Consider the following 21247-nt stretch of genomic DNA (forward strand, 5'->3'; position numbering starts at 1 on the left):
AGTATATATATATATATATTCATAAAGCGTAAATAACAACAAAAACCTATTTATACAACATTGTTTAAAGACTGGAACATCAATCAATACAGCCTTATGCCTCAATATAAAACATTATTTGGTACACGACTGCAAGTTCACAGCATAGATTGTATGTAGAGGTTAAGACCACCGTACTACTTTTATTGCAGTAACCAGCTCTGGCCATGAGAAGGAGCACCTGTTACTATCTCACACAGTGATGGAGGAGAGAAAGAGATTGTGTCCCACATTAATAACGATTGTATACAGAATCTACGACATGCTAATCGTCATACTATATTTTTGGAGTTACATATCCCTCCCTCCCCAAAAAACATCGACTTACTTTTACCATTTCACTAACAGGAAAGTATTCAGTAAATGAAAAGTGAGACTGAAAATATCAAGCTTTCATTAAGTGTGGTTTCAGTATACTTTACTTTGTCACTTCTCAAGTGTGAACACACTCAAAAGCTGCTTTGAATTAGTGTGTAATGTGGCTTTAAGACACATGTTCTGTTGTTGAAACTAGTTATTTTGCAATGCACTACATTACAATATAACATTTATGTCTATGTCTATAATAGCTACAAAGAATAGTCTCTGAAAAAGATACTTTGGGATTCTTTTAAGTCATGGAAGTATTATAGGTATACATACCGACATAATATTGTATATCCTAACTTCTGATAAGATAATCATATTATAAGGTTATTATTGTAGCACATGACTGTGTTCCTCCGAGATGTGCAGAGTTTTTCTTGTTGCTTCTACCTTGTAGTGAGAGCTGTTACACAATCATATCAAAGTACTCACGTCGATGATAGCAGCTGCACTGCTGTCCAGATGTTTGTACAGATCATTCAGCACCTCCCTCAGCTTCTTCATGGTCTTCTTGGTTGGCTGCAGGAGCATGGCCTGAAAGTTCACCGGCAGCCCATATCTGGAGGAAAACGTTACATATACAAGTAATGCATAAATCACTTTCTTTCTTTATTTTGTTTTTGAACTGCTGCCAGTTTATAATCAGTTATATGTATGGGCGATATTGAGACTGTATTTCTGATGACAGTACCTTAAAACAGATTCCACAAACACCCTCAGTGCTTTGATGTGAATCCATGCGATGAAGGCTTCACTGAAGTTCACTTTCAGCCATCGGACAAGCGGGCCCTGCAGAGAGCAGATACGGATTAGGGTTATAGCTTTTTTTGGGGATGTGGCACTCTTACAATCTCGCCCAAACAGGAGAGGAAAGAAGATTTCAAACTGATTCAGGCTCTTTAATTGGCTGTTTTCTAAAAAATAAAATGTAATCACTCAATTATTTCTAATACAAAAAATCAACCAGTCAGATAAAAAACAAAACATTTGTAAAACTACTAAATTGACATTATCCTAATGAAAGCATTGCTTGCTGTTTGTCATCTTTGGGTTTAATCATTTTCATCATTAAACTAGGAATTCTCAGCAGTTGTGATTTACCACTTGGAAAACCTTCCCCATTGACATACATTGTCATAGGAGAAAATGGTCATTTTGACAAATAAGGGTAACTTAATAAAGAGACTAACACCGACCTCAGCCAGGATTGACATCTCTGTAAGTTTATCTTCATAATGTACTCAAAATTAAAAAAGAAATTGCAAACAAATCTCCAAGAGAAAGCTACACAATAACTACTTACACCAAGACTATTTGCAAAAGAAAACAACTTAAGAACAACGATGAAAATGATTTCCTGTTCCATCACTTACAAACTGCTTCTTCTTATCTGTGCAGAGCCGCGTCATCTCCTCTTTGTCTGCCTTCATCTCCTCCTCGTTGTACTGGAACTCTCTCACTGTGAACCTAGAAACAAGATGTCGGGGGAAGAAATCAGCTTCATCTCATCGTGAATATATCTGTGTGTGTATAAAGTTCCGAATATAAACCCTGTGATTCACCATCCACTTGATATATTTAGTCAGAGCTATCTATATTTGCCGCACAGTCTGGCTTCCTTTGAACACGTTTCACCTCTTGCCAATGACGGCGCGTGTTTTCTCAGTGCGACGACTCTTACTTGTTCTCTCTGGCTTTGTGTTTGAAGTCGTCGATGGCTTTCAGGAACAGAGTGACGCTGAACAGTCCGCTGTCATTGTCTTCAAACAGCAGACTGGAGCAAAAGACAGGAACTTGTTATACGGCTGTTATGATGCTCACAACAAACTGTAAATTAATGGCCATATAAATACAGATGAAATCAAAATCACTGATGACATCACTCACTTTGAGGATCGGGGCACCACCATCTCAGCCAGTGTCTCGTATGTTTTCTGCCAGTCTGCGTACCCCAGCCTGAAAGAACAGAGGACGAGGAGACACTAAGAGCGCAGCTCATCTCTCTTTCTCCTGAGGCCTTGTCGAGAAACAATACTCACTTTGGTACAACTACCAGCATAGTGATGAGGTACTCCGAGTCGAGAACGAAGTCTTCCTTCTTGACGATGTCGGCCAGGCTCCTGGTCAGCAGGCTCCCCCTAGTGGCGGACAACAGTGTTACAATAACATGGACGCAACACAGAGACGGCATCGACAAAAGCTGTTGGGAGTCGCAGTAACTTTTCTGACCATGCCGACACCGTCACGTGAACACGGTAGATGATCCGTGAAGTTAATATAATTTGCTTTTTGATGACGTGCACATTGGTACATGTGGGTCACTCACGCGTTCTTCCTCTCTAGGTTCTGCAGGTTTCCCTTCAGGTTGTTGTAGGTGGATGCTCTGGCCTTCAGGTCATTGTCAATCTGGCTTACTTGCTGGGAAACGTGGATGAAATTATTTACGACCGACAAGTAAAATGCAGAGTGACATGCCCTTTAAGACTCTCTGCTCAGAGCCCCTATAGGCGCTGGATGGGCCCAGTGGGAAATAGAATCCTACACTAGAGCTCTACCACTGCCATCTAGACTACAAACATACACAGAGACAATTCACAGCAATATCTGTACAAATATTGACAAACGCACACACAGAGTGCAGAGACCTACCTTTGCGATGATTTCAGAGATGTTTTTAAGTGACTGTTTGATGGGATATTTTGCCATGTCCCATTGGAATCTGGTGATATAGGTGACAAGATCAACTGGAAAAAAAAGACAACAAGAGACCGTCAGGCTATAATCAGCTTATTATCAGATTATATTGAGACAGAAGATAAGGTAAAGCTACAATTTCATTACAGTGTGATTTCAGATCTGATAGTTGTCAGTTCAAATTTTCAAGGACAGTTAAGAATATTCAGAACAACATCAGTGTGACTTCAGTGTTATTAGCGTTATAGTCTAGTTAACTTTGCTTCACATTCCCACGGCTTGTTTTGGTGCTACAATAATCTTGACAAGTGTTACTTGCAAACATCAGTGTACCTCCGTTGGCCAGCAGGTTCTCCTGCACTTTGTCTCGACTGTCCTCCAGCACGTCAGCCATGTACTGAGCAACCTTCTTCACCACACTGTGAATAACCGGGAGACATCAAAACAACGCCATGCCAACGCAAACTGAGAGCACAGAGCCGGCGCAGACCGAGTGTTCGCCCTGCACATGCTCACACGACCTCATCTCCCAAATATAACACATACACACACACACACACACATCAAAAGCTTTCACATATTACTGTTAAGGTAATTTCCTGACAAGGCAATTTATAATATGGCAGACTTGCAGAGGTTCAGGATTTTTAAGCGTTCAGCAGCACATCAAAAGCAGAGCTGTGTCTACAGCAGTGAAGCCAGCTAGACACTGACAGCCAAGTCACACCTCAAGCCTAAAAATTCATAAGAAAGTACATCTGCCACTTAGGTTTAATCTTGTCTATCTATAAAAAGATTTGTATTGTTCTTATAATGACAAAGGACAACAAAATAACCCATATCCAAATAATCCAATCAAAACTCCAATAAAATGCATTTATGGGTGCAATTTTAGGTATTCTTTTTTCTCCCCAGATACGGTGGACGGAAACTTCCAAAAAGGAACTAGATTAAAGGCTGCAGTCAGACAAAGTGAAACCGTGTGTTTCTCACAGTCTTAGAATATCTACAGAGGAAGCAAAGCAGAGCTCAGGCAGTAATGGCTCTGTGTGAGTTTTGGGATGTCAGCATTTCCAAAAGGCTATAAATTACACTCAAACGCACTCGGGGCACATAAGTCATTGGGTATAAATACGACTTAAAAAAAGAGCTGCTGGTGTGTCACCTAACTGTAAATTGCCGAGTTTAGACTGTGAGCCCCGCTAGCCTCTGGCCCCTGTGAAATTCCTCACTGTTACAAGGTAAGGGAAGGGATTAAGGAAAGGTAAAGCAGCTACATCAGAGAGTCAGGGGTGCTGTGCAGGTTAGGAGATATTTTTTATCATTATCATTTAGCACTAAAACAGTAATCAGCCCTCAGTTAATAGCAATGTTCATTCCAAGTCAGAATACAGAGGGTGGCATACCTTTCAACAAAGGAGTCTAATTTGGCCAGTTCATCCGACAGCCCAACCAAGACATCTAGTGTCCCCACCTGTTGTTCAACACAAAAAGTCAAACATCAGCACATTATGCTTTTGAGCACATTTGAGTCGTCATCACTGAGATTTGCGTCGTTTTGAAGCGGGGGTCAGCGGGGTTGTGTTTTAACAGTGACATCTGAGGTCCAGTCCGCCTACAGTGACATCCAGAGGGGGGCCCTGTGTGCTTATGATGGCGCCTCTTTGTCCGGGGCCACTCATGCATCGCTAACAGTTCCAGGAGAACATCGCAGCCCCGCGAGGCTGCAAGGTCAGCGGGTTTACTTCACCTTCGGCAAAGAGATGAACCGAACCAGACGAGTCGGGCTGCTCTGTGGACAAAAACTTCACCAAAACCGACCGCTTCAACATGCAGGCGACGGATCCGTGTGAAGACTGCTTCCCATACACACAATCAGCTTACTCTTGACAGTGGATATATCAGGTGAGTGAGTTTAGCCTATTTTTACATGTAAAACCACCATTACTTTCTTCTTTTAAAAGGATGAAAAAAGAAACGTATGTGCACATTCTACTACAACAGTCAATAGATTGATTACCACAAAGTCATGCCTCTGTACTTCAGCATGGGATAAAAGTGTGATGTTGTGAAAAGCAGAGAAGCCCACAAATATCCATGCTAACCTTGAGGTCTGGGATGTTGAACTTGTGGTTGGTGGAGAGGTTGTTGGTACGTGTGGTGGCTGCCATCATGGTGTCCCATGTTTGCTGGCAGGTTTTCTCTCCCGGTGCAGAGATCAACCAAAACTCTGACATGGTTTCGACAGCACTGGTGAAGCTAGAGAAAACTAGAGAGGAAGACTGAATTCAGACTGATGTGTGCTGTGTTATGATACAGCTCAGCAGTTAATAAAACATTAAGAAACAATGAGTTTGTCTCTTTGTCAACAGCACTGATTTGGTTACAGTGCAGGTTAAGCACTGTGTTTACATGTCTCCCCTCTTTAGCTACATCTTAGCTCCAAAAAGCTGCTGTGCTGTTTACCACAAAGCTAGCAAGCTAATGAAATCATGCTAACCTAGCAACAGGAGCTCATTCAGTGTTTAAGTCTATTACAGGCGGTTTCGCAAACACTAACGTATTATCATTAACTTACTGCTACTAACGTTACAGAGCCAGAAATAACAATTAAACGATAATCATACTATATCCAAACCGAAGCTAACAAAAAAAAGATGGTTAAGGTCAAGCAACATCCAGCAGGGATTAGCTACCAGTTAGCCACTTAGCTTTGTCACAACAACAACAACAACAGCAGCAGAGGGGATTATGCTAGTGTTTGACAATTTCACTCACCTGTGAATACCAAATGTGTCCGTTAGCAGTGGAAATAAATATCGCTGTTTATGGCTTGATCATTTTCATAGTTGCCATTCAATACAGTTGGTGAGGTCTCCTGACAGCAGCATCAGAGTCAGCTGATCTGCCAGAGGAACCGGAAGGCCTCTCACACGCTCTGCTCACTGGGGAGACTCCGCAGCGACCACGGCCGGTGGACAGTGGGTACTGCAGGGCAAGTAACTGAAATAATGTCTGTGTGATGCTGATTGTTGTGAGTGAGTTTATTGCGGAGGTTAAAGGACACTTCGGTAGGGCAGATGCGTGCAAACATATACGATAGAGGCCATGCCATTTAGATAAAGGAGGGTCTCAGTGACTAAGCCACACTCTACAAGTCAAGTCAAGATTGTATGAATGTCATGCAATAACGTAGATCAGTAACCTCCACGAATAAAGACTTTATTTATTAGAGTGGGGAAGACATTTCCATGACAGTCAATTTTACAGAAACCAATTTCGGTGACCCAACATTTTCACTCTTGACATGGAATTTAACCAAATTTCCTAAATTAGAAAACGTGATAAGAACTCAAACCCCAGATTTGAGTGTCAGTCCACATTCCAAGTGTATTATTACATTATAAGAGAAGGATGCAAAGTCAGCAAGCATTAGAGGCTTTCGAGTTGCTAAATTTGGAAACGCCGGCTCAGGTTTCCTGACTTTGGGTGTCTCCTGCACAGAATCTGAAGGAAAACGCCACCCAAAGGGACATGTTTATAGTTCAGTGGGTCTGGGGTTCATTGTTTGGGACACAATGGTTGGTCTGCCTGGAGCCAACCCTCGACATCAAACGGCAGGTCGAGTTTGCCCATAGCTGGCCAGAGGCCAGTCTGCCGGGATGTTATCAGGACATACACACATGCCATAATCAGTCAGTCTGGAGAGTGTAGACTGCTGCTGAGAGTCTGGTGTGTGCTCTCCTCTATGTTCAATAAGAGAGAAAAGTGTTGTTTTAGCAATAAGTAGCATTGAATGGAGAAAAAAATAACAATTTGCATGCTTACACACACTTACACTTACACACATTCAACATCGTCACCTTGCATGGACTCCCAGAGCTCTCTGGAAACCATCACAGCTACTCACACACGACTGACCACAGATCACTTCTTCCTCCATGTCTGTAGAAAACACTCACTGTTTTTCTTCTAGTTCTGAAACAACTTGTGCGCTCCAGGGATGAAGGCCTCTCTATCTGCTTTGTATACACTGTCTCACTGTGCACATCTCCTGTTCAATTTGAACCTACCTGTAGTCGGTTCACCTGGACTACGGTGACCTACTGTTTCTAGAAATTCAAGCACGCTCACATACACAAAGCCTACATGATGGATATATATGTACATGTGAGTGTGGATACACTGCAGGATACAGACGTGGTATTTAGACTGTATCTCTGCAGCTGCATGTCCACGTATCTCAATGCACACACACCGTTATGGACATTCTCCAACATGAACTTCCTGCAGAACATCTTAAAAAGCACAATGCAATATAAAGTGTCTGTATTTACTTTAATTGATGTGATCTTTCTGATGGTATGATTTTCTCAGAAACAATATACCTTCACAGTAAACCACCTTGTATGAACTCAACTAACACAGTGATGCTATGAACTCATTAAGAATGACTTTTACTGCAATCTATCTTGGCAGAGAGGAAACAAGGGGTGAAATGTGCATCTTTTTTTAAAGATTGGGTTATTGTTCGACCATCATGGTATATCTTGCTGTATCTCTCCACCACTTTGATACAATTGTTGAAAATGACAAGTCCTGGGAAAGCCCAGAGATAGGTGCTTCCTTTCAGGTGGCATATTGTAGAACCCCCCCAAAAAATAGAGATATTTTACAATACATTTTGTTAGGTGTGTCAAAGATTGCATTCAATTTTCAGAAATGCCGATGTAGTTGTCAGCAAATAGACTTTCACTGGCATTCTTGGATCAGATCGTTTTAATGAAATGGCTTTTGTATATTTGTTGTATTCCTGCAGCCAGTTTTTCCTGCTTAACATTCAGATCAGTGTGGGGGAAACTTTGTTCGGAGGTCCTTTTACTGAGCAACATTCTTTGGCAAAAAGACATGATGAGTGACTTAACAACACCAGAGTCTGTTGCATAACATGAGTTCATGTTGGTTTAACCAGTCACTCAAGTCCCTGTACTGAGTGAATTATTTTTCAAATAGGCAGAAGTACAGTACATTTATAGATGTATTCTCTTGATTCTGTTTATATATTTATTTTAATGAGTTTTTTTATGCTTAGAAACTAAGAGGACAATCAATTTTGTTGAAGGTGCTTTATTATTTTATGTTTTCGCCGTTGGAACATGTTGTTTATTCCTCTCTGACTGGAGACTCTTGGTCAGTCAGGGTTCATCTATGCTGGGTCTTTCTAAGTCTGTGTGTTGATGTAATCTTTTTGTAATGTTTGCAAATATGAATTCCTGCTGCACAATGCAGCCACTGGAGTATTTGCCCTCACAGTGGGTGGTACACATGTCTGGCTGACACATACCCAACGGTTGCGATGGCCATTATGATCCAAACAATGGAAATCAAACATTGCGCTTTACTGGAAGCCACTTTAGATGCTATCCGTGATTAGACTTATATATACATGGGCTCGTTTAGTGTCGCAGAAAACCGGCACAAAACACGGAACAGCTTTTGTGTTGCAGTCCGCATGCCTCTGCGGCCTTTACAATGGACCCGAAGCAAAAGTTTTATTAGTGAAACAAACGCTGCTATTGTTTATTTGTTCCCCCAAGGAGTGCTCAAAGCTCATCTAATACACTGAAGAATTTCACAGTTTTGTGAATTCACACCCATTCTGGTTAGCTGCTATGAAAAACATATGATCTCAATGAAAGAAAAGGGCTTCTGGATATATGGAATCAAAAAGTGCATTGAATCCTGGAAAAACCCAACATTATGCCCAACTTAGAAGTGAAAGCAAGGATTGTTCTAATGTGTATTTCAAGGATACACATTTTTGTCAGATTTTAGTTGATTAAAAACTGCACAATAAAATAACATTCTTTGCAAATATGCATTAACCTTTAGAATCCTATAAGATAGATAGATGGACGGACAGACAGACGGACGGACGGACAGACAGACAGATAGAGAGATAGTTTATTAATCCCACCAAGGGACATTTTTATTTTACACTGTGGAATTAAACACATGTACATTTGAATTGGGGACTTTATGTCTAGGTCTGTGACTATGATGTCAGTATTGGTATGGAGTTAAAACAGCGCCAGAAAAAACACTTTCCCTCTGTTTAGCTAACAGTAGCTGAGCTTTCCATGGCCTCCTCCTCCTCCTCCTCCTCCTCCTCCTCCTCCTCCAGTGTTGAGGAGGGAGACATGCAAATGTATCTCTTTGGAAAAAACGCTGCCCCAGCCCCTGCACTTGCAGAGGCTGGCACAACTTCTCAAAGTCACCACAACAAAAGCAAAAGGGACAGGAAAATCCATTCTGAGCTTGAACTTGGGGCAAAATACATGCATCCATCTACATATTACTTGCGGGACTGCTGCTTTGCAACCTTGATTTTGGCTACAGAAAACAAGCAAGTTTCTGCCGATTTAATTGGACATTATTCTGTCCTTATTACTGAGCCATGGGGAATACAATGAAGACATAACACAGGTAATTCTTGGAAAATTTGACATTGATCAGGTTATTATAAATATAGCTTGTCAACCAAGTCATTCTGGAAATGGTATGGAAAAAAAAGAATATAACAGCATATTATACTTATCTGTAAATTAATATAATTTTGAATAATATGTATTGTTATTACTATTACTATTATTATTATTGTTTTTTATTTTATTTGTTATCGTTATTTGTATCCTTATTATTATCATTATTTTGTATTATTGATAATAATAGTGATAACAATAATATTATTATTATTGCAAATTAGTAAATTTGCAAATCTAAGGTCGCTGTCTTATGTTTTTTGTGATTTTGACAGCTCTAAACTCCGCCCATCTAAAATGCGTCCAGCTGCCCACTCTTATGTAGAATCACACCGGAATAGCGTTTTATGTTTATATCATTTGTTATTAATTCATGTTAAGAATGAATGAACGATCCCTGAACAATACTATCATCATCTAGGTATTTCGGGAATCCCATTTTTCCGCAAAAAAAAGTGACAATATATATATTAATTTGACTTTATTTTGATATTTTGACCGGATATCATACTGTTAATCTTGGTGTAATGTAACTTAACATTCCTGTCGGTCGGTGTGCACAGTCGACCTCCACGGTTACCTTCCGCTCAGTCGTCACTAATAACCGGTCCCAGCTTGCTTCGACATAACGCTGAAGGATAATAACTCGACCTAATCCACCACGTTCATGGCCGTTATCCTTTTCTCTTTTAGTAACCCCACCACTCTTTGAAAATTCCGCCTAAAAAGAAAAAGCGTTCTGTCCCCTCTTTTGGGTTTTCAGCCAACGTAAGTAACGTTCTCTTAGCTAACCGCGTTGTTAGCTTGCTATTTAGCATGTTGTTATATTAACTGGGTGATTTAGCGTTTTGTGCCAACAGCCATGCATGCTAGCTTTAAGAGGTTAAAGATAACGTAAACGTTTTTGGGATTATCACTAAAATAATGAGTAACTGTATTTTTAATGAAAAATGATATCGTATGTTGCTAGGAAGCTAACGCTATATATTATGCTACTGTTACTAACCTATGCTAACGGTCGCAAGTTGATCCGCTACAACAGAAGCTTGGTATTTGGCTAATCGTGCCGGGGCAAAAGTGGAAATGTTGTTATATAGCAATTAACTGACTTAATTCGAAACTGCTAGTCATGATTGCACCAATTCAGTGAACTTCAATCCGGACCATAGTCCGTTCTAGTAGAGGGTAGCATTTTAAACATTAACAAATAGCAATTAAAGAAACTATGTATGACGCATACCCTCCTCCCATTGGCTTTTATCACTCAACATTTGCCTGCTCATCAGTTTGCCAATGTTTCTTCAACAGGTAACGTATTTGATTGTACAGACACTGTATAACTGGGAAACAGCTGATCTCCTGGTCCGAGTTGTTTCTCTGTCGGTGACTGATTACTAAGTGCTCTGTCCTCTCCGGTGCTTCTGCAGGTGTACAACAACTATCCAGAGGATCTAGGGGCAGCTCTCTACCGAGAGCCGTTTGACTTCAACGCCGAGCCACCGTGGGATCCTAGCTGATAGTGGACGAGTTCCTCCCAGAACTCATCCATGTGAGTGAAATGGGTGTGACATTTGAATGCATCCTCTTTGATTGTTTTACTTATATATTTTTATTGTAGACACATATGCAATACACAACCATGTTTGCATTTGTGTCTGTTTGCATGGATACGTATAATTTTGTCTTTATTCAAACTGCGTCATCAAATCTCCTGACAGAAGGAAAAGATGTGTTAACAAGCTGCGTGTCCCAGTTATATCACAAACAGGCTAATATTTATTTTAGATTTAGCATTTCAGATCTATTTCTATCACTTCTATTAAAATAGCATGGCACCAGACTTCTTTTGTCTGCAGTTTTTTTTCTCCTGCTCTCATTTAGTTGCAATAAAGGAGATTATTATTTGGTTATAGATATTAATCCTACTGATAGTGACTACACTTTCAATGTAGTTCTTCTTTCTGCAGTGTAATGTGAACATACTGAATTAACTGTGTATGACCCCGTCATGCGTCATCACTTCTTTCAAATGTTATGAGTGACATAGTTGAGCATTCTCTAAGTTACATAAAGTCTTGGTTGATTTTTAAAAGGATTATAGGGTTGAGTTATCTCCCAACCATTTTTTTAACCCGTGTTTCTGCAGAGGACTCAGCGATTGGTAGGCTTCACAATTAAATCAAGGAGTTCTTTTCCTGCGTTTGCATCAGACTGTCTGTCCCATTATTTCTGCATAATATTTCCGATCTATATCTACCGATCAGACTTTGAAAGGGTTTTGGGGAGTAATAAGCATATATTTTGGAGCGATAGCCCCTTCCTTGTCAAACTTGTCAGCAGTAAAGCAGGCTTTCTAGCCACATTGTTAGTCTCCCTATTTAACCTCCCAAAGCTCCAGCTATGTCACATCTGGTCCAGTCCAGACTGCTGTGCCTTTTGGATGTATTGTGCAACATTATTGAAAGTAAATTTGTTGCATCAACGCCGCCTGTATTGTACTTTGTTTAATGCCATCAAACAGAACCTTTCACGGGTCCCCAGCTCAGGGATTAATGGTGATTGTTGGGAGTAATTGATGCTAAAGTAAATGAACTCTGTGCCCCAGACTCTATTTTCACAGCGGCTCTTTAGAAGAATAGGCCTCTTCCACAAAGCTGTCCTGTAACGTGGAGCCTGCTCCGTGCTCTGATTGGATGCTCCCTGAAAATGACTTGTTTGATTGGGGAGCTCATCAGAAAGCTTTATGTTCCAGCTACTGAGTAAACTCGGGACGACATCAGTGAATGTGCATTATCCAAATATGATTGAATTGCTTATCTTCTTAGACTTTGTGCACGATGTTGACTTTTCTCATTTTCTTGTACAGTTTGTTGCATAAGTCTAGGACCCCAGGGGCTTGAGTCGGTGCGAGCAAGACCACTTCGGACTAGCCACGTTCTTTATGCCTGTCGGATTAGAAGAAAACGGTTGAGAGGATGAAAGGAATCGCTGATGAACCACAGTATTCTGTCGGTCTACTGGAGGGAGGCACAGCCCTCTGTGATGTGATTGACAATCATATTTACGAACAAACTCTGGTAAGGGGTCTCACCACAACAACATGCACATTCAGCACAAAAACCTGACTTTCTTACCGTCTTAGAAGTGTCTGGAACACCTGTTGTATTGTTTTGCCTAGTTTATTACATGCGTTGTGCATTTTTTCTTATTAATCCACATGTTTGTTTCCTTTTTCCTCAGTCTGAGAAGAATGCATTCTTTGTAGCGGACCTGGGAGTTATAATGAGGCAGCACGTTCGCTGGCGAACCCACATGCCCCAAATTCGACCTTACTATGCTGTCAGATGCAACAGCAGTCCAGCTGTTATTGAAGTTCTTGCTGCCCTCGGAACTGGATTCATTTGTACCAACAAGGTACTCTCTCATACTGAGCATACTGGTTTTTTAAAAGGAGTTTACTACCCTTATTTTACAGGGTAACAAATACAGTACAGTAGTTTACCACGTCCTTCTCTACTAGAGCAAGTACTAGTACATTTATGTGGATTTATATTGCATAACTCTTGGTCCACAATCTGTAGAATAGATATAGAGGCACCACCAAGTGGTCAGTACACCTCACTGCCTACCCTTTTATGTGTTGTTTAGCATATATTTTGTCTATAGTATGATGAAATGTCTGTCAACTAGCCCACATGCAGTATATGAAGGGAATAATGTTCTGACTGCGTTTCTTTTGTATTTCAGTCTGAGCTTGAGCTGGTCCAGAGCCACAGTATTCCCTCTGAAGACATCATCTACAGCGGTGTTTGCAAACAAGTCTCCCAGATTAAATACGCTGCTAAGAATGGCGTTGACCTCCTGGTGTGTGACAATGAAGCAGAGCTGCGCAAGATTTCTCGCTGCCACCCCAATGCCAAGTAAGTGGTTGAGGTGTTAGTCCCAGTGCTAATGATCATGTGACTTGAAAGCTGCTGTTCCAACATTGTTAAGTAATTGGCTTTGTGCGATTATGTCACTTTTTTACAAGTCATTAAATACTATTCATCTAACACGATTAGTCTTGAAATACAGCATGTTGTTTCCAATCTTCTGGCATATTGGGATTGCTAATAACAAAATCATTTGGTGTCAGCTGCAGATATTTTGTGATTTATTGTGCTCGCTTCTCAACTCATTCTAGTTGTGTTCCACTTTTATTTAATTCATTTAATTTCTTTTTTTTTTTTTTTTTCTTAGCAAACCCGTAATGGCAATCCTTTTATTTACTTCAGGCTGCTGCTACAGATTTCAACAGAAGCGTCTAGCCAGGACAATGAGATGAGCATGACTTTTGGCTGTTCCCTCAAGGACTGCAGGCACCTGCTGGAGAAGGCTAAGGAGTTGGGTGTGCAGGTGGTCGGGGTCAGGTGAGGCCTGCAAAGATGCACTGTGTGGTTATAAAGCTCTTTGAAGAAACATACAGATATGTAGAAGGACCACAACAGCTCTCTTTACCTCAGATCTCTGTTAAACTAATGCTTTAGTCCGACCTGCTACAGGGTGCAGTTTTACTCCTTGTGAAGGTGTCAATGTTCGACCATTAACTTCCCTTCTTCCTCATTTCCTCCCCACAGGTCACACATTTCCAGCACCTGTGAGGATGACCAGGTGTACGTTCATGCCATATCTGATGCCCGTTGTGTCTTTGATATGGGAGTAAGTAATGTTAAATATTGTTACATTGCAGTGTTCAGTTCTGTGTAGAGCTGTGCCGAAGCTTCATACAGTACGTTGACATTCAAATTGTAAATTAACATTTGAATGCTGTGCAGCTTTTTGTTTAGCATTTCTATGCATTCTGTTATTTAAACCTGGTTTTCCTGCGCAGCTGCAGATGACGATTAGGCTACATTCATCAGTGTTTCTTCTACAGTCATTCTGCAGGAGCACTGCTAAAAGTGTCACATGATTATCATTTATATCCTCGGCTCTCGTGTTTGACCAAGTGCAATGCTTAGCCTCTACACACACACACACAGCGGAGCAGAGCAGTGAAGATAGCTTTGTAGTTACTGGTTACCAATAGACCCGGTGGTGATTGGTATTCTACTATTTGTAGAATTTGATTCCGGTGGTGGCTGAGTAGGATTGTTTCCAACTCTTGTGATCCAAACATTACCAATAACGTCAGAGCCAGAAGTCAAGAAGAAAATGTTTTTGTTTTTTTAAATCTAATTTTATATATATATACATGCCTTGTTCTGTGACTAGCTTTTCTGTTTCTTATTTTTGTGTGTTGGACACTTGTGACAGCTCGAGAAACACTTGTTTGGTAATCACAAGCCTTTGTCTGCCTCAGGAGGAAATTGGCTTCAACATGAAATTCTTGGACATTGGAGGTGGCTTCAGTGGATCTGAGACCCAGCTGGAACTGGTCAGTATCTCATCTGCTTTTTACGCGATGCTAATGAAGGACACACGGGGCACAATACTCTGTAGAAGCGACACAGGTTGAGACATGTGTCATGATATTAAGTTGACTTTACCCGTTGTTCCTGTTTATCTGGCACAATACAAGTGCAAGCATCACCACAATGTCATTTATACTGCATGTAAATCATGTTCTTTTGAAATTACGAGGAGGAAAAAGTAGTGTACGGTTGTATAAATGTTACATCATACAGCAGGCGTAGGACAGCATTTGCGGTAGTGAGAGACCTGATTTTAAATCCCTCTTCAAGGGCAGACAATGTGATTAGATTAAAGAACGTTTTATATGTGATTGTTAAAGGTCTACCCATTTTGGTTCCAAATTTGTCCCGCTGTCATCTCTTCTGCAGATCAATAAAGCAGTCATGTCTATGGTGGACCTATACTTCCCTCCTTCTACTGGAGTTTCCATCATTGCCGAGCCTGGCAGCTTCTTTGTGTCCTCTGCTTTCACTCTGGCTGTAAACGTCATCTCCAAGGAGGCGGTGGCACGGGATCGCCAGGACCACGCACATGGTCAGTGGCATGATATATTCACTCAGGGTGTACATCAGATTAATAAAGATATTAAAGCTGATGTTGATATGACTGCGTGTCTGGAAATTTGACCAAAGTCTAAAGCTGACTCTAGATGGTGCATTTTGATAGCCTCAACAGTCTTATACAGAAGACTATGAGGGGGACTGCCATTTGGAATTGGCAACATTACAACTGTAAAAATATAAAGCAGGTGTTACATGAAAGATGCAGCATGTAAAGTCGACCAAAGAGAAGTACGCAAATCATAGTCTTAAACCAAATCTAAGCAGCAAGTTTCAAAGTGTAAAAGGTTTTGTCTGCCATCTCTCTGAACAGACGATCCATCTGTCAACGATGAGCCAGAGTTCCAGTACCACATGAACGAGGGCGTGTACGGATCGTTTGCCAGCAAACTCTCTGAAACACTGATTGCTGCTCCATCTGTTTATAAGGTGAGTCTCAAAGATTCTTAAATGGTTAAAGAAATGTTCTTTGTGTCGCCATATACAGTATACACACTTTTTGTCTTTAGTTAAATACCCATTAGTCAAACTTTCCATCCTAATAAATAATCCTCTTTCTTCTCCTCTGATTGAGTAATGATAGATGATGTAATCAATGGGGAAGAAACACTGTGTAATGGGCAATTCATTTCAAGTACACCATTTCATAGTTGTGCTGATATTGCATTTAACCTGAGGACTTTACTGATGATGGAATAACAAACACAAGGCTACAGGTTGTGAGTCAGGACTTTAGGAAGTGCTTGAGTTAAAGGTCTGATATGTCACATTTCTGCATTAAAATGTAAAGGGGGAAAAAATTATTTTAGACTTAAGTTATATATTTTGTTTAGTTGTGTACTTACATCAACCCTAATGTTTCCAATCATGTTCAAACCCAGAGAAATTAGTATTTTATTCAAGGTGTGTTACAATACGTAACAAAAGCTCTCACCTCCAGTTGATGGAGACTGTTGTGTGTTGGATTACTAAGTAGATCTAATAGATAAATGAACCATAAGTCCCTGCTGTGTGTTAGCAGAACCCATCCCTGGATGCTCCAGTGTTCAGCAGCAGCCTGTGGGGTCCCTCTGGGGATGACCTGGACCAGGTGGTGGAGCACTGCCTGTTGCCTGAGCTCAACGTCGGAGACTGGCTCACGTTCAGCCAAGCAGGGGCCTTCAGTATGGGTCAGCCACTGTGCACCGCCACCGATCCCCCACCACCCCCCGTGTACTCTGTCATCTCCTCTAGAGACTGGTAAGTGGTAAACTGGTCAGTGGTGGAGTTGTTTCTGCAAAATCCCCCCACAAAATATATATAGTTTTAAAGAACTGTGAAAATGTTTTCTGTGCAGATTTTGTCCTTGACTCCTGTTCATTTTCCCTCCACCAGGTTTGAGATGCAGGATATCGGTGTCACCCACGAGGCTACGCTGAAGAACTTCTCTTTGGTTCCTTATTTCCTCGATTCCTGCCAGACAGCGGCTGGTCTGTCTGTCCCAGCTTAGCAATCACCAGACACATGGGAGAACGTTCCTTTACTTGTTCCTGCTTCTAGCTTCCTCCGGTCCACATTCAACTGGGAGGAGCTGAGCCCGCTGTGCAGATATAGCTTGAAATAGCTTCGACCAGACTGAATTCATTCTACAAACCCCAACACAGAGTAAAGTATGTGATTAGTCCGCCGAAACCTAGGTAGATGTTAATTAGTGTGCAACAAAATGGATGACTCCTAAAAGACAGCGGCGTTCTTCCCTTTGCTTTGGGCGTCCCACGGCACTATAGTTTACACTCGTACAGTAGACATGTAATGATTTTAAATGGTTATATTATTTATGTCTTAATTGCTTTTGCCAGTCTTGTAAAGTAATCCCAGAGTGAAGCGGTGTATTTAAATGGAAACACAGTTCATAGCTTCACTGCAAGATGTGTATTTATGAGTTTGTTGTATAGTTAATTCAGTGTGACAAGAGCTTGATTTCATTACATGTTGTCCTTCTGGAAAGGTGATGAGCGCAGTCTGCTCCGTTTGGTTGAGAAGCTAATGGCTCAGTGTTGTGAGCAGCTTGCTCCCAGAGCAGTGAGGGGCCGGCAGGTAACTGCTATAGCACGACATAGCTTAGCATGTGCTGCAGATGGGACAAGGCAAGTGATGGTGGATGATGAATCAGATGACATGGAATGGGGTTTCTAAAGAAAATAAAAAGTATTTATAATGCTAGAACCATTTTTTGCTTTGTCTGCTCAAAATGTTTATTGAATTTTGTTTTAAAATATTTTTTTTTTCTTCAAAATTTAGGACTGTTGAAAGAATATTATTCCTCAACTGCACAATATCTGTGAAGTTGTCTCCTAATCTGTGTTTAAGGCATGATGGAAAATAACTTCTGTATCTGTGTTTGTCAACATGAACAGTAAAACACCTCACTGACTGGACTGTGAATCCCTGCGTCTGTCTTTTATTAATATTCAATTTCTCAGTGAAGCTCTGCTTAAAATGGCTTCATAACAGGACCTGATCCAGTTCTCGTCTTGAATAATGTGATCAAAGACAAACTTTGGTTGGAGGAGCTAAATGTCTCAAGTCCAAACCACATAGCAACTGAAGAGCTTTAAAGTCTTTGTCATTACAGGGACACATTAAAAAAAAAAAAAAAAAAAGTTTAAAGAATTGTACTGTCCCTACAAGAAATGAGGGTTGTGCAAAAGTGTTTTTTATAACAAAATAGATTCTGGCAAGGCATAAAAGAACAATATGTAACATCACGCGTTCATTTGTAAATCAACTTGATATTTTCAGTGTAAATGGGAGGGACGCAGTAGTTTGAAGTCCAATGTAAACAACCTCATCACCTCGATCTCACTCGACTATAATCATTAAAGCAGCTGTTATTGGCCGACTGGTGACGTAGAAACCAGGAACACGCTGCTCTGCTGGACTCACAAAGCCACATTCAAATGTCTTCCCTTCGGTGTCTCATCAGGACGCCTCAGAGGGAGTTTCTCGAGGACCGACTCGCGGAGGCAGTGCGGTCAGCGGACTGGTTGTCCTTTAATGCCCAGCGGGGCGCCCTCCTCGCGCTAGGTGCCGCCGGGCGTGCTTGGCGAGGTGGTCGCTGCGCATGAAGCGGCTGAGGCACGTGGGACAGGCGAACCTTTTCTCCCCCGTGTGGGAGCGCCGGTGGCGAGACAGCTCGTCGGAGCGAGCGAACCTCCTCTCGCAGCCCTCCCATTTGCACTTGAAGGGCTTCTCACCTGTTGGAACACAGCTAGTGATGAGCAGTTTGTTTTCATCACAGCATCGAGAAAAGTGACTTTTTCTTTATTTGTATAGGTGTCAAATCATATTAAAATCCTTACCCGTGTGTGTCCTCATGTGGGCCTTGAGGTGGGAGCTCTTGAAGTAGGTTTTGCTGCAGTCCTCACGGGGACAAACATGAGTGCGTGCACGGGACACTTCTGGCTGCGGTGGGTTTGGTCTTTGCTCCGACGAAGCGCGACCGGGCGCGGGGGCGATGGCTGGCAGCTTGGCGCCGACTGGGGTCACCAGCGCTGGCTGGACGTAGAGTGTGGGGACACCTGGCTGGGAGACGAGGAGCATCACTGGGCCTTTTGCCACCTGGCCCCCCCAGGAGGAAGACGTGGGCGGGAGAAGCTTGTGCTCGCTGTTGTAGTGCGATGGTGGTTGCTGATGGGATTGAGAGCAGGTGTCGCTGCTGCCCGTCAGGGGCCGCGACAGCAGAGGAAGGACAGGAGACGGGGAGGATCTGGCAGTAGATGGGCACAGGAGAGACCCCGGAGACAGCCTGAGATGTGATTGATTTGTCATCGGGGCCTAACGGACTCACCTGGGTCTGGCTGCCTTCAGCCACGTATGGCAAAGTCCCATTAAAAGATTTGGCTGCACAAGAGTCGGACTGCATTACAGTACCGTTCAGCCCGCATTCGGAGATCAAATCTGTTTTAAAGCGCTTTGTATGAGTGAGTCCGTCCTCCCTGGAGACGCGATGGACGGCGCCATCCGAGGTGTGCTGGATCACACTGGTGAACCGGTGCTGAGGGGCGGCGGTGCCCGTGTGCAGGCGAGTCTCCTCCGTTGGCCGCCGGCTCGGACTTCCAGCTGCTGCAGGTGGATGTGAGGTCGCCGCTGAGGGGGAATGGGTGGCCTCGAAGCTGGGTGGACTGTATGGCGGCGTCATGCACTGAAAGGAAAGGAGAGTCACTAAGTATTTTATTGACAAACTCAGTCTTGCAAAATTTGTATCTTCTTTTAAAGCAGTCTTGTCATACGGCCTTCTTAAAATGTCATTTTAAGCTGTGTGTGCATCTTTATATGTTTACATTTGTTGGTATCTTATTAGTCTTATTTTCCTCCTTCCTCCACTGTTTACGTGGATATTCTTGTTGTTTTTCGTTGTTTTCAAGCAGTTTAATTTCCTCTGCCATTTTTTACAAGCGGATATTAAAATGACAATTTTGCTTGAAAACCAACATTTCCTAAAGCCACAAGATCTGTGTTCAGTGTGCCTTCTAGTGCTTTGCCAAGGTTTGCCCAGAAAGGTCTCATCACTGGACACATAAACCAGTAATCTGCTTTCCACACACTGCAGGTAAAAAACCTTAACCCTTACCGGAGGAGAGTTCCGTAGCGCGGCAGACCCAAAGGGGACAGAGTCGTCCTCTGAGCAGTCTGAAGATGGAGTCAAGGGCCGGCAGTGTCTGACCCTGAAGCCCCTGTTCTTCCAGTGCTTAGTCATGGACATCAGAACCTCCACAGCCTCCATGTCACCTGCGCCCAAAGGAGCTGGCTGGAATTCACCCTGGATGTCTGAGTGGAGCTCCTCAACTTCCATATTGCAACTCTTGTAAAAAAAAAAATGAAAAAATGAGCACAACATGGACTGGTTGTTTCATTTTAATCATATATCTTCAATATATGACATGCTGTTACTCTGGGAAAATTACATAAACCACAGATTGTGTACATTATGTGAGCAGACACACACACACACACACCGTGATCAAAGCCTCAAAGCTTACTGATTAAGCCATTCCTCAAAATATACAGACTATGTAAAGGTTATCATGTGAAGTGAGCATGATCAGCTGCTGCTCTTCAGCACCAGGGCCCTTTCACCTACTTCTCTGGTGGTGGGGGGGACAAAAGCACCAACTGTGCTGCTTACACAAACCGTCAACCCCTCCCTGACCCGAGCACACACACAGAGACAACACACGCATCCTGAGTAACCATCAGTGGTGAAGCTGGTGGTAAATGAATGACCTCTGACCTAGATAGAGGCTGCGCTGCTAAACAAGGCTTGACAACCGTCATTAGACATGAAACAAACAAATGTCACTGTCGAAATAAAGCCCACTCCGAACATTGTATTTATATTTTTTTCAAGCAATTCTCGTTGTATATGAATGAAGTGAAAGTGTATGTACTTACATCTTATGTGGGTCTGTGTGACGTGTGTTACGGTGCCCGGTTTCACTGCTCAATAGCGCAACTCGTCTTTCCGTCTCTCGTGAGCACTTCAAACTAAAATTTGAAGTTTCTCCAGTTTTCTCCCTCGGCCTCCCCCCTCCGCTCCCATTCATCCGTTTC

The 21247-nt window shown here is 42.1% G+C and overlaps 3 protein-coding genes across 5 annotated transcripts; 1 reads left to right on the forward strand and 2 right to left on the reverse strand.

The window, feature by feature from the left end:
- Positions 1 to 191: 191 nt before the first annotated feature.
- Positions 192 to 6025, reverse strand: LOC116400659 (V-type proton ATPase subunit C 1-A-like). The gene is made up of 12 exons (XM_031878605.1): positions 5878 to 6025; positions 5205 to 5368; positions 4506 to 4573; positions 3433 to 3518; positions 3055 to 3149; positions 2732 to 2823; positions 2445 to 2543; positions 2293 to 2361; positions 2087 to 2179; positions 1779 to 1872; positions 1097 to 1194; positions 192 to 964 (listed from the first exon to the last, which is right to left on the reverse strand). The coding sequence occupies exons 2-12, from the start codon at positions 5334 to 5336 to the stop codon at positions 820 to 822; spliced, it is 1071 nt and encodes a 356-aa protein (XP_031734465.1). The 5' UTR covers positions 5337 to 5368; positions 5878 to 6025; the 3' UTR covers positions 192 to 819.
- A 3339-nt stretch (positions 6026 to 9364) lies between these two features.
- On the forward strand, positions 9365 to 18079 carry LOC116400666 (antizyme inhibitor 1). Of its 3 annotated transcripts, none has more exons than XM_031878611.1 (12): positions 9365 to 9585; positions 11069 to 11190; positions 12508 to 12718; positions 12882 to 13055; positions 13389 to 13561; positions 13916 to 14050; positions 14258 to 14339; positions 14983 to 15057; positions 15464 to 15629; positions 15969 to 16084; positions 16674 to 16894; positions 17030 to 18079. In XM_031878611.1, the coding sequence occupies exons 3-12, from the start codon at positions 12617 to 12619 to the stop codon at positions 17142 to 17144; spliced, it is 1359 nt and encodes a 452-aa protein (XP_031734471.1). In that variant the 5' UTR covers positions 9365 to 9585; positions 11069 to 11190; positions 12508 to 12616; the 3' UTR covers positions 17145 to 18079. The 3 variants fall into 3 exon arrangements, with proteins under 3 accessions (XP_031734471.1, XP_031734470.1, XP_031734472.1); XM_031878610.1 differs by lacking the exon at positions 9365 to 9585 and adding an exon at positions 9950 to 10409; XM_031878612.1 differs by lacking the exon at positions 9365 to 9585 and adding an exon at positions 9955 to 10409 and having other exon boundaries at positions 16677 to 16894.
- Positions 17493 to 21247, reverse strand: LOC116400667 (Krueppel-like factor 10). Its single transcript, XM_031878614.1, is given in 5 exon segments — positions 17493 to 18891; positions 18997 to 19252; positions 19254 to 19838; positions 20268 to 20498; positions 21089 to 21247. Coding segments are annotated over 4 exon segments (1266 nt in total). The 5' UTR covers positions 20490 to 20498; positions 21089 to 21247; the 3' UTR covers positions 17493 to 18688.

This window comes from Anarrhichthys ocellatus, unplaced genomic scaffold, assembly GCF_004355925.1.
Source record: "Anarrhichthys ocellatus isolate YVR2014 unplaced genomic scaffold, GSC_Weel_1.0 scaffold188, whole genome shotgun sequence".
NCBI classification, from domain to species: domain Eukaryota; kingdom Metazoa; phylum Chordata; class Actinopteri; order Perciformes; family Anarhichadidae; genus Anarrhichthys; species Anarrhichthys ocellatus.